The sequence below is a fragment of the Arachis ipaensis genome, chromosome B3 (genome assembly GCF_059453495.1).
Source record: "Arachis ipaensis isolate K30076 ecotype BB chromosome B3, ASM5945349v1, whole genome shotgun sequence".
Taxonomy (NCBI): Eukaryota; Viridiplantae; Streptophyta; class Magnoliopsida; order Fabales; family Fabaceae; genus Arachis; species Arachis ipaensis.
In genome coordinates this window covers 113,199,539-113,213,879 of record NC_142438.1, presented here as the reverse complement: position 1 = coordinate 113,213,879, position 14,341 = coordinate 113,199,539, and the positions used below count along the sequence as shown (strand labels likewise).

The 14,341-nt window shown below is 30.4% G+C and overlaps 2 protein-coding genes across 2 annotated transcripts; both read right to left on the bottom strand.

Annotated features, from left to right (window-relative positions):
- Positions 1 to 9,302: 9,302 nt before the first annotated feature.
- LOC107633454 (uncharacterized) lies at positions 9,303 to 9,758 on the bottom strand. Its single transcript, XM_016337080.1, has one exon. It carries the CDS (start codon positions 9,756 to 9,758, stop codon positions 9,303 to 9,305), a length of 456 nt encoding a protein of 151 aa, XP_016192566.1.
- A 741-nt stretch (positions 9,759 to 10,499) lies between these two features.
- LOC107633452 (uncharacterized) lies at positions 10,500 to 12,256 on the bottom strand. Its single transcript, XM_016337079.1, has 4 exons — positions 11,990 to 12,256; positions 11,441 to 11,936; positions 10,817 to 10,900; positions 10,500 to 10,726 (listed from the first exon to the last, which is right to left on the bottom strand). The coding sequence occupies exons 1-4, from the start codon at positions 12,254 to 12,256 to the stop codon at positions 10,500 to 10,502; spliced, it is 1,074 nt and encodes a 357-aa protein (XP_016192565.1).
- Positions 12,257 to 14,341: the final 2,085 nt, after the last annotated feature.

Genomic DNA, 14,341 nt, shown 5'->3' with positions numbered 1-14,341 from the left:
TTTCATTCATCTCTGCCCAGTTTTCGAAATTCCCCACTGTTACACGTTTTTGGGTAGTTAGTGTTGAAATCTTGTGATTTTGGGTGTTTAGGGATACTCCAACATGGATTCTAAGTGGGTTCTATCCCTACTTCATATGGGCTGAGGTAAGAAGTGCTCAAACCCTTGTGATTTGTCATTTTTATGAGCCCTAGGTTGATGTATGTATGTGACATTGGTTATGTTAGTGTATTTGGTGATGTTGGTGCACAATTGGGAGATTGGTATTGCTTGAGGAGCTTTGGTAAGGCTTGGAGCTAAGGTTGGTGAAGAATTCCAAAGAAGAGGCTTAATTGGTTTGGCTACAAGAGGTACGGTTTAAGTTTCATTTAAGTACCGTGTGTTGTGATGAGAATTCCTAGGCTAGATGCCCCTAGGATTAAGTTTGGATTGTGTAAATGGTTGGTGCTAATATGCATAGTTGATATGTAATGTGAATTAATGATTGGGTTGAGAATTTGATGTACTGGGTAATGAGTATTGATTTGTGGTTTATGCATTTAAATTGTGAAAATTGGGCCGGAGGCCGTGAATTTTGGGCCGGAGGCCGGAAAGAGGTAAGAAAGGTAAGTCGATGTGTGCATTGTATGATGGCACAAGTGATTGGATGAATTTCAGATAATGAATATATGAATGATTAGGTTGGTTATTGAAGAATAAGGTTTGAGAAGTTGAAGTGTGGAATTTGGTAATTTTGGGTGAAATTATGTAGACGAGGTATGTTTGGTTCGGTTGAGATATATTATGTGATCATATATGTGATTATGATTATTGATGCCTTGATGGTATGATGATGCATTAGAGATATGTATGTTGTGATATATGCTTGGGGAATGATTAAGGTTGATTTGTGGGTGAAATCACGTGATAGTGAGTATGATATTGATTACGTATAATGATGGTTGATTGGAAATGGTATTATTGGAAATTGGGATGAGGAAGGATGTATGACATGATATTGTGTTTGTCCTTTAGCCATTTGATTGAGAAGTGTTAAAATGATTAGATGTGGTTTTGGAAATTTTTGGTAAAGTGTCAATGTGTGAGTTGAGGATGGCTTGATGTGGATTTTGGTACATTTTGATTGATTTCAAAAAGGGTTGAAATTGGCATGTTTTGGTTGATTTTGAAAAGAGTTGAAAATGGCTTGTTTTGAAAATGGCACCTAGTGGTTTTGTATGAAAATATGGTTTTTGGGCATACTTTGACGGGACATAACTTGGACTACGGATCTCTGTTTTGTGCCAAATCTATTTAGAAATGAAATTGGATCTGAGATGTCCATGCCGTTTGAAGAACGGGTGAAAAATGATTTAAAATGATAAAGTTATGTCCGTCGGAAGATTGGGGGTTGAATCTGTAAATTCTGCAGCTTTTAACTTAGTTGGCGCGTACGCGTCGTTCTTCAAGAAGGCACTATCCACGCGTGCGCGTGGTGTGCGCGGGCGCGTTGATGCGCTGCACCAAATGCCCAGCTATTTTCCCGAGAGTTATGCCAGAGTTGTGCCAGTTTTGTGCCTGGGGCGCAAGAGCACCCACGCGTACGCGTGGCTGACGCTTGCGCGTTGTTTGGCTATTTTTCAACCCGCGCGTCCGCGCGTATGACGCTTGCGCGTCGATGAGTTTTGTGGCCATCCACGCGTGCGCGTGGAGTGCGCGTACGCGTGGCCCTGTTTTCATGCCAAAGTTGATTTTTGAGTTTTAAAAGCCAAATCTCATACTTCTAAGCCTCCGATCTCACCTCTTATGTATTAAATCATTCTGATATGCCTAGCAATGAGCTAGGGGATGTGGTAACTTGCGAGTGAAGCAAGGGGAAAAGTTATGATCAATGATGATCAAAGATGATTATATGAGATATGGAGGATGACGGTGGAAGTACCGTGTATGCCATGAGCCGGAGGGCTATATTTATTGATAAATGGCCCGTTCTTGATTGGACCATGAGCCGGATGGCTGAGTTATTGCCGAGTTACGGCAAAGCCATTATCGTTTATGGCTGAGTATAAATGCATATATGATTAATGAATGAATATGTTAAATGGATAATAATGAAAAAATATTGAAATGTGATGTGCGACCCCGGGTAGTAGGCAGTGGCGTTATCCACTTGCTCTGGGTATGAGACGGAAAAGGAGGATTATGATAAACGAGTTTAATCGTGGGGTTTTGAATAAATGTGTATTTGTGATACCTGGGTAGTAGCAAGGGTCGTGGTTCGTCCCGCTTGCTCCGGGTCATTGTCTGAGGATTGATAATAATGAAGGGTGATTATGAATAAATGTTTATTTGTGATACTTGGGTAGTAGCAAGGGTTGTGGTTCGTCCCACTTGCTCCAAGTTAATGTTTGAGATTTGATAACAATGAATGTTGATAATATGAATTGAGATTGAATGAATATATGTTTGAGATGCCTGGGCAGTAGCAAGGGTTGTGGTTCGTCCCACTTGCTCCGGGCCAATGCTTGAGATACCTGGGTAGTAGCAAGGGTTGTGGTTCGTCCCACTTGCTCCAGGTCAGAGATTGCGACGCCTGGGTAGTAGCGGCAGTAGTGGTGAATCCACTCGCTCCAGGTTGAGCTTTTAGACACCCGCCTGGGTAGTAGCCGCAGTAGTGATTATTTCACTGGCTCTGGGTTGAGCGGGCAGTAGCAAGGGGGTTGTAGCTCAAACCTACTTGCTCCGCAAGGGGTGTTTTTGTCCAATGGTTAGCTACCAGGACATGTCGGGTTGGCTATATAACCGACAGATGATATCATCAGCCATAGGGCAGACATTCATCATTTGCGTATGTTTGAATTGTTTGGGTTTGCCATTTGTCTTGGATTTCTACATTATATATGCCATGTTACCTGACTATATGCTACTTGTTCTACTTGTATCATGTTTGTGTATTACTTGCCTGTATTGCTTGTGTTTGTACAACTGAGAGGCCCCTCATGCTGGTGTCGGTGGGTGTGAGGGCTGTTCTTGATAGGATGAATTGATGATGCGATTGCATGATGATGTATTGATATAGAACTGCTGAGGTAGAACAACTGGTGATGGTTTTGCTTATGATTCTGAGTCTGATTCGTGGAAGAGTCAGCGAGTTGGGAAACATGTGAAACATGAATTGAATTTAGCACTCCCTTATGACAGTTGCCTATTCATGGATTAGTGAGAACCTAGGATGAATAATTGGTGAAGAAGTTTAGGATGCTTAGTGAGTTTTTGTTGCAGTACATTGAATTTATTTGGCACTTTTACCGTACTAGGAACCCATGGGCCCGGGGTTCTCATTCCGTATATATCTCTTGTTTTTCAGATACAGGTCCAAGTGCTCAGAAGTGAGTTGTGGGTCGTCTGAGAGACGGCGAAGATCTTTATTTCCTCTACTTTGTGTTTTGATTAGAATCTCTCCACCTTTGTTTTGGAAAGTTTATATTATGTATTGAACTCTTTGAATTTGCCTATAGAGGCTCTCATGTTTCCTTCGGGAGAGATTAGGATATACTGTTGTCAACTAATTTCATAATGTACTCTAGCCGACCTAAACTTCGCGGGTCGCGACTAGTAGCTACTTACTTATGTTATATATATCTATCTGTTATCTATCTCTTAATCTCCTCTACGCCTTGTCCGTATATTGTTTTCGGCTTCACGGTTTATCTTTTGTTGTCGAAACGTGAGAGATACGTCTTCGCGATTTTATTTCTACTCTTTTCAGGCTTCTCGATTAATACTCCTTTCGAAATTACCTATATTTATTTATTAAAAATCCACCTGAGAGTCGTACCACCGTAATATCATTGACTTATGACTCGAGCATAAGGATTTGAATATTAGGGTGTTACAGATTATACATCACTTTTTTTATTTCTAAAAAAATTAGTTTATTTTATTCACTATCAGTCTATCACCACTATTTATTTTTCAACCTCATTCTAAAATACTACTATCAATAACTCTAGTTCAATAATAATATATTAATATTAATATTAATATTAATTAATATATATAATAATAAAAATTTAGTAAGTGGTTAGTTGATCGACAAGCGAAGCTTCAAATGTTCAACAAATAGTTATTTTTATTGTGTTACACATTGCACTTAGTGTGTGTTTGGATTACAGTTTGCAAACGGGAGTTTGTATAAAATTGATTTTGCAAACTTGATTTTGATGAAAAGTAAGTTTGTGTCAAAGTGATTTATGTTTGGCAATCTTTATATCAAAATGGATTATAGTAAAATAAATGTTGTTTGGATTATACTACTCAAAATCACTTTTAGATAAAAAAATTACTAAAATAGACACCAACTTAAATAATTATCTTATCATTTTAATTTAGATATTTGAATAGATCTTATTAATTAATTCTATAATAAAATTAATATTTATACACTAAAATAAAAAAAATATATAAAAATTGGCAAAATATATTTTTAATTAAAACTAACAAAATATAAATTTTAGAGAGTACTAAGAATAATAAAAAAATTAAATATTGATCTTGGTAGTAATTGAAATAAATCAAAAAAAATTTATAATATTTTTTTATATAGTATATTTTTAGTACTCTTAATACTCTTTTTTAATATGCTATAATTTATTATTATTATTATTTACAATTATTTTTTTTTTAATTTATTTTACCTAATAGAGTCAATAAATCATATTATAAAAAGATAATAAAAATAATACAAAAAATTGTAATTATAAAAGTGTATAATATCGAAAAAATGATTAATAAAAAAATAATAAATAATAGAAAAAAAGAGTTCATGTAAACAAAAATAATAAGAATTCTATAAATAATATAATAACATGTATAAAGGATAAAGTTGGTAAAAGATAAATAAAGATGGAGTATTGATGGGTAAAAGCCCGTTGGTGAAACGCAGAAGCTCAAAATTGTAGCTTCTTGTAAACGTGGTTTTGAGAATAAAATCACTTCTGCGTTCATGGATCAAAAGTTTGCCAAACAAAAAATTGAAACTTTCAAGAAGGCTAAACGTACTTCTTCTCTTGTAACGTATTTGCCAAACACACCCTTACAATTAGAGCTAAAAACTATAATAAAATACTTATTGATTTGAATTTGAATTTTAAATAAAAAAGTCAGCGAAAATTTTACAGACATTTTCTTTTAAATAATTTCAAATGTCAAAATTATTGTCTTTCTTATCCTCAAATGTTTTTTCACTCCCAGAGAAACAAAAGCTGATAGACAAAAAAGGGCATGGATTGAGTAGGCAAGCTTTCTTTATGACATCGAAACGTCAAAAATCAATTTGACTGATAGTGCGCCAAACACGGCAAAATAAAAATGTTCATTTTAATGGGTCTTTTTTGTAATTGCATAAAAAATATAGAGGGATCATTTTTTAATTTTTTAAATAAATATATTTAACTTAATTGTTAAAATTAGTTAGACCCTCAATATTTAGTTAACTATTACGGCCGTCTCTCTTCTCTTCTCTTTCTAATTCTCTTTCTTTTTTTTCTGTCGTAGTAAGCGCTCGTAGTAAGCGCACCGCCCTTTCTATTATCTCCATCATCGACAATTTAAATCTCTCCACGGCCTCTCTTATTCTCTCTTTAGTCGCGCTACCAATTTCTTCTTCTCCCCACTCAGCTATCGTGGTTTTGGCACTGTCTTTCCCAGCACACTCGAAATTTACTGTCCACGTTCCGCTAAAAATTACCGTGACTCGTTAGATGAAATTTGGCGTTTTTAAACTATGAAACTCTTGATTGTTTGAAATTAAAAAAGTGTTCAGTGTAAATCTTTCTTTTAAGACGGATCCAAGCACACCAACAGCATACGTTATGTGATTCTACTGTGTTTTTTGCATTTAACTGGGTAAACAATTGACCGAGAGATTTAAAGTTTAAGTAAAATTTACGTAATTCCATTTTAAAATGAAAGAATTGTACCCAAATTCAACTCAATTCGACGAACATTGCAGAACAAGAGAAAATGTGGTGGGCCCATCATAATGGAACCAGCCAAAATGCCTTTCACCTTTCCTGTAGCAAATTCACAGATTCTACTTGTTATATTACTTTTATTAACTATAGTAATATACTTTGAAAAATAAATTTCTTTAGATTAATTTTATTAATTATAGTTAAATAATATAAAAAATAACTTTATTAATTATAGTAAGATGTCATGTGAAATTAATAATTTTTTTTAAAAATAACTTTATAAGTTATAGTAACATAATTTAAAAAATTAATTATTATTTCGGATAATTCTATTAATGAGAAATTAATAATTAGGTTAGATTAATTTTATTAACTATAGTAATATGTCATAAAAAAATATTAATTGTTTAGAATATTAATTACAGTAAGATGTTGTAAAAAAATTAATATTTTATTAATTAGTATTTAAGGTTTAGGATTTTAGAGTTTTTTTTATTTTTTTATTTTTGATATACGTCCATTCTTTTATTTGAACTTTAGAACTTACTATATATATTTTATTTTATTTTCGATTTATTCGCCAAGTCAGCGGTAACACCTATCAATTTAATAAAATTAATCTAAAAATATTAATTTTTTATAACATCATACTATAATTAATACTCTAAATAATTAATAAATTTTTATAACATATTACTATAATTAACAAAATAAATCTAACAATTATTAATTTTTAATATTATATTATTGTAATTAATAAAATTACTTTAAAAATTTACTAATTTCTCAGATTATATTACTATAATTAATAAAATTACTAAAAATAACTAATTTCCTAAATCATATTACTATAACTTATAAAGTTATTCTAAAAAATTGCTAACTTCACATAACATCTTACTATATAATTAATAAAATTATTCTTCATATCATTTAACTATAATTAATAAAATTAATATAACAAAATCACTAATTTTCAATACATATATTACTATAATTAATTAAGTTACTCTAAAAATTATTAATTTATATTTAGGGTTTAAGATTTAGGATTTAGGGTTAGAGTTTAGGATTTAGGATTTAGGGTTTAGGATTCAAGGTTTAATGGTTGAGGTTTAGAATTTTTTTCTCTTCTTCTCATCCTTGATATACATCTATTCTTTCATTTGAACTTTAAAAATTATTACATATATTTTTTTATTTTTGATTTATTCCTCAAGTTAGTCCTTAGTGGTAACACCTATCAATTTAATAAAATTAATCTAAAAATACTACTTTTTTATAGCATCATATTATAATTAATACTCTAAATAATTAATTAATTTTTATGACAATTATAATTAATAAAATTAATTTAGCAATTATTAATTTCTCATATCATATTATTATAATTAATAAAATTACTTTAAAAATTTACTAATTTATTAGATTATATTACTATGATTAATAAAATTACCAAAAAAATAATAGTTTCCTAAATCATATTACTATAACTTATAAAATTATTCTAAAAAATTACTAATTTCACATAACATCTTACTATATAATGAATAAATTATTTTCCATATCATTTAATTATAATTAATAAAATTAATGTAACATATCACTAATTTTCAATATATATTTTTTATTATAATTAATTAAGTTAATCTAAAAATTACTAATTTATATTTTTAGGTTTAGAGTTGGGTTTAAGATTTAGGGTTTAGGATTTAGAATTTTCTTTTCTTCTTCTTATTCTTAATATACGTCCATCTCTGTTATTTGAACATTAAAACTTTTTACATATATTTTTTTCATTTTTGATTTATTCCCCAAATCAGTGGTAACACCTATCAATTTGATAAAATTAATTTAAAAGATATTATTTTTTATAGCATATTACTATACTCTAAATAATTAACAAATTTGTAAGACATATTACTATAATTAATAAAATTAATCTAATAATTATTAATTTCTCATATCATATTATTATGATAATAAAATTACATTAAAATTTTAGTAGTTTCTCCGATTATATTACTGTAGTTAATAAAACTACTAAAAAGATAACTAATTTAAGGTTTAGTATTTAAGATTTAGAATTTAGGATTCACAATTTAGGGTTTCTTTTTCTTCTTCTTATCTTCAATATGTTCCATCCTATTATTTGAACCTTAGAACTTTCTACATATATTTTTTTTCTATTTTCGATTAATTCTCCAAGTTAGCGGCAACACCTATCAATTTGATAAAAATAATCTAAAAAATATTAATTTTTTATAACATCTTACTATAATTAATATTCTATATAATTAATAAATTTTTATAACATATTACAATAATTAATAAAATTAATCTAACAATTATTAATTTCTAATATCATATTATTATAATTAATAAAATTACTTTATAAATTTACTAATTTCTCATATTATATTACTATAATTAATAAAATTACTAAAAAATAACTAATTTCCTAAATCATATTACTATAATCTATAAAGTTACTCTAAAAAATTACTAATTTTACATAATATCTTACTATATAATTAATAAAATTATTCTCCAAATCATTAACTATAATTAATAAAATTAATATAACAAAATCACAAATTTTCAATATATATAATATTATAACTAATCAAGCTACTTTAAAAATTACTAATTTATGATTTAGGATTTAGGATTTATGGTTTAGGGTTTCTTTTTTTTTCTTCTTATCCTTCGTCCATCTTTTCATTTAAACCTTAGAACTTACTACATATATTTTTTTTTCATTTTCGATTTATTCCCCAAGTTAGCGATTATCCTATCAATTTAATAAAATTAATCTTAAAAATACTAATTTTTTATAGCATCTTAATATAATTAATACTCTAAATAATTAATAAAATTAATCTAAAAATTATTAATTTCTCATATCATATTACTATAATTAACTAGTATATGAACCCGTGCTCAACACGGAAAAATTTATAAAAGTAAAAAATATTTTTATATGTTTAAATATTTTAAGAAAAAGCACACAAAATAATTATTATCAAAATCAAAGTTTAACATAAAAACAGTGAGTAATTATTATTTTATATTTTTTTAAAGTAAAATAATTATATATTAATTTTAATACAAAATTTAAAATAAAATTATAATATTTACGTTAGAATTCTATTTTTTTTAAGACTTCTTTATAAACAATATTGATGGTTGAATTTGCAGATATTCCTACGTGATTTATAAGCAAAACTTTTAAACCTCTCTTACTCTTAACTCTTGAAAATGCTGTATATAGTTGGCCATGTGTAAATCCAATGTGAGATAAAGTTTGTTCCTGAGACTTATTAATTGTCATGGTAAAAGATACTATTACGGAAAACTGTCTTTGTTAAAATCTAATTGGGACAGTTTTATTTGTTGGTACCATATATTCATTTTTGGAATCAAAGCAATATGACCAACATTGTTACCTATTAAGACTTCACATTCTATGACATGATTTTCAAGCTTTTTAACTTGTAGCCTTGTACCATTATAAAGACCACTGGATTGGTCAATATTCCTTAGTAACATCATAGGAACACCAACCTTAAGTATCAATTTATGTAGAGGTAAACCAGAGTAATTTATGCTATTCAGTAATTCAGGATCATAAAGATCTAGTTGACTTTCCATATTCCCTTCATCTATACAAATTGAATCCGAACTAAGATATAATTTTTTGCCTCCAGGAATGATAGTCATCAGATAGTTGTTGACCTCTTCAGCGATGTCCAACGTGGGAGCCAGTATAGTTCTTGCTTTGAAAAAATTATTTGAAGACATATTTTTCAAATATTTGGATAAGAAAAATGAACCAATTCATCAAATGTCTAGTCCGAAGAAGAAATAACAATATCTTCCGGAAGACATATCTCAAATTCACCATCTATATCACTTATTAGACCATCACCAACTTTCAATAACTACTTACTAAATTGCTCTGTCTCATTTTGATCTGAAGAAGTTGTTCCTACAGAGAGTCTCATATTTTTTGTTAGTTTGAGCACCTGATAAAAATGAATTCACAGTTGAATGAACCATATCTTGTCTCGATCCTCATGGAATGATAGGAAGGATTTGTCTAAAGTCTCTACCTAGTACAACCACGTTTCCTCCAAAAGACAAATCTTTGTTATATGTTAGAGAAAACTTCTTGATATCACCCAAGTATTTATCGAGCGCTTCATAGCAGTACCTACTAACCATTGGAACCTCATCCCAAATTATAAATTTGGCTTTCAATAGCAAAATTGCTTGAGGAGAACCAGGTTTGATGTTACATATAAAATCCTCAATTATATTCAGTAGTATTTTGAACCTTGAGTGTACCGTTCTTCCATTGGAAAGAAGTAAAGAAGCAATAATACTTGAAGTAACGTTTAACACAATATCATCCTTTTGAGTGAATCTCAGCGGACGTAAGGTTCCAGAGAAATATTTTTTCAGTATCCCTATGACCATACACAAAGAAAAAACCCCTTCACCATAATATACAGCTGTAACAATGTTATCGAATGCATGTTTCTACTCAGGTATTGCGATGGCTAACATGTCTGAGGCATTTTTCTTTAACTCATCTTTGTTAAAGTTTATCTCTTCCCTGATAACTCTTTCGGTTAACAAAGAACTATCAACTTTAGTTGCTAAAGGCATAGGATGATAGTCTTTCAAGGTTTTACTATAGGAATGTAAGATCTTGTCTATATCCATTAAGCACAACTGCTTAATCTCATCATCTAACATGGTTAACTCTGCATATTATACAATACTGTAAAAATTTAATCAAAATAAAAGTGATCAATAATAAAAGACTTTTATAATTGTAATTAATAAAAACTCACCTTTATGTTCATCACCGTTCTTTGTCGATACAAAAAATATCATCTGAGAGTTCATGCCAATATCTATCTCAGACATGTTCTGGTCTTGAGATATTTTTGGATGTTAATAGAATGACAAACAACCTCCTGACATATGATCCTGAGGCTCACGAGCTTGCTTCCTTAATTGCATCCATGAATTCTCTATCATCTTGCAAGAGTTCAAGAGCGAAGCATGCATCTCTATAAGTAGCATGAATTGTTCCTCCTACTGTTCTTATATCTCGAAAATCTATACATTCTCTTTGAGTATTCAAGAGAAATTGTTGGTAATATTCTTCGATATTTGCTGCAAAAAACTTTGTTAAAATTCCACTTCTAAGTTGCTAAATGAATTAGGCTACACAATTTTAATTATTATGTAGCTACACATGCGTATAAAATTATTTTTTCTAAAAAATAGAGAACAATGCTAAAATTGTATAATCTATAGAGTATTAGATTATAACTGTTGAAAGTTATTTGAACATTTACTTTCTAGTATAGATAAATCGAATAAAATAGACGTGAGGTACATGCTGTTAAGATTTTAAATTTAAATCATCAAATAAATAAGATCAAAATTAAATATAAATTCATCATTACCTGCAGGTACATGAGTCAACCTTCCGATTGCAAAGCTTTGCTTTTGAGGAAACCACTTTGAAGCATCGTCCTTCCAAACAAACTTGGTTGAAAATTCAGTATAAGTCAGACTTCGAGCATAGGGATATGACATATTCGCCGCCATCCATACCAGAAATATGGACTTATGAGATACTGCTTTTTTGACGATATCATTTACATTAGAAGTTTCACTATAAACCACAAGTTGCTCATCCTCCAAATGGAATGGAAGTCTAATCACAAATGGTTCTTTCTCTTGGATTTCGTATCCAAATAAACGACAGACTACCTCACATGCCGAAGTGTACCTACAATCGTAGTAATTTCTAATTTCGTCAACAACTTGTGTGGCTTCTGACGAATCACCAGCGTTGTATAGGGTAGCTGTTATGCAATCATTACCCTTGTGTACATACTTAAGATACTTAATAGAACTTGTTTGGCATGTGTATCCCACATTTATGTGGCACCGGAACTTGAGAGCAAAAATTCTAGATTATATGAAACAATAAACTTATTATCTAGTACACATTCTCTTTTCTTCAATGTTCGACTATTATCAGTATGCCTATATTTGAAAAATCCAGCTTCATCAATGAGTGTTCGCTGCCTAAACTCTTTAGGATAAAACTTTGAACAGGATCCATTCTTCATGCAAGTTGAATTCTTGTTGTACGGACCACATGGACCATGTACCATGTAATTTTGATTTGGCCTTTTATTTTCATCAGAAATCTCAGCCGTTATATGTTTGTCTATGTCATCTGGTGTTTGTGGCTTGAACTCGTTACTCATGAATAAAATGATATGTGCATGCGGAAGCCCTCTCTTTTAAAACTCTATAGTACAAACATCTGAAAATTGAAAAAAAATAAATGAGTAAAACATTACAACATAAAATTTTAATAATGTGTTGCATAAACACAGACTTACATCCTAAAATTTTGCCAAAGATTTTTCTTTCATTTAGGTCATCAATCAAACCATCAAGCTTGATTTTGAAAACTCGACACAATATATCAGGGCAGTCTTCTGCCTTCAATCCAATGGGAGTCACTTCTCTTTTTATCTCATCCCATTTAAGGTTACATGTTATAGTGATAAAATAGCTAGGATATCCTAGAAGTGTTCATGGATCGGATCTGATCCGCATATCCGCGATATTTATCCGAATCCGATCCGAAAATTACAGATATGGATTCGATCCACACACTTATAGAATCGGATTGCGGATTTTATGTAGCTATCCGCATATTCACGGATCCGTAAAAATAAATAAATAAGTAAATATTCTTCTTATATTTTATTTTAACTAATAATTATCATATATGTTGTATTATTTTAATATTATTATTTAAGAAAAGTATGTTTAATATTATTTTAAGAGTAAATATATTTAAAAAATAGAAAAAAAATTTTATTAATATTTTTTAATAAAAATAAGCTTTTAAAAATATTTTTGTATTTTGCGGATATATCTGATATTCAATCCGATCTGATCAGCAAATATCCGGATCGGATCAGATCCAAGCTTAAAAATTGTAGATATTAGATCCGATCTGATGATTTTAGTGCGGATCGGATTGAAATTTCGGTCATATCTGATCCGATCCGATCCGCGTGCACCCCTAGAATATCCTGCATATATGCAAATTACAAATGCATCTTTGCAATTATTCATCATGTACCTAGGTCCATCGGTAAAAGTACTGGAAAGAATGATTCTTCTACCAAGCCTTGCAGCTTTACATCCCTGTTTATTAGACTTTTATGCAGACATTTGTATTTGTCAACCCTCAACTGTGGTTGTTTAAACCTAAAAAATTTTAACCTCTCTGATTTCACCATTGTGTAGGCATCCATAAGAAACTATTGGAATAATCTTTTTATCTCAGAATTAACGGAAATTCACCCATCCTTTTCTATAGGCGAAATAAAGAATTGTCGTAAAGTGATTGTTTTGTTTTTCTTTGAAGGCCTAGCAGAGATAGAATTTGATGTTGCAATACCCAACTAAAACCTATCCTCCCCATACAGAAACAATAATGGATATTGCAAAGCTAAATAAGATGGGTGAAAAACATCAATCCGTTGGAGCTTTCTAGTTTGACTCTCTATAATAATATCTCTATCTTTGCTTAGTTGTTCGACATCACCAACAATCAATGCAGCCACTTCAGATGCAGATGGGAAGTTGTATGTCTTGTCATCTGTAGTCTTTTTACTAATCAACTTAAGTTTTATGTTTGTGCAATTTTCCTGTTAGTACCTATCTCTTGCATAGTAAAAATTCTTTGCCAAACTGTTATATTTGTCTAGCATATTTTTTAATGTTGTCACAATTTTTCTCTCTCGCTCATTTACAGCTTCATTGGAACTGCAAAGAAAAAAAACACAATAAATATATGTTATTCTCTCTCATAGATAAAAAATAACTATTTGACTGGTTGCATAAAAATTATCGAAGTGTGCCTATCCGATTATCAATCTCATTTTCTGTGTCATAGATATATATAACTGGACAAATGTTGGTCGTAGACTATCCGGAGGAAGTAGACTACCAATGCTAATATGCTATAGTAGTTTTGACACCCAAGCTTAAAAATTGGAGGAGCAATCCCATTATTCACCCCACGGTCAATTTTTTTGGCTATTGATGTAAAACAAAACATTGAATTAAATGCCTTTATATTTTTCAGAAAATTAATACTTCTTTGATCTCCTTCAGTATGAAGCTGAATGTGCTCATTATCAGGAGGCACAGAAAGTAGAGGAAGTTCAATCTTTCCTTCCATACAACATAATGAAAACTTTGGTTACAGTGACTGTTTGGATTTAGCAAGTCTTTCATCAGACCACATCCATACTTTACAATGTTGA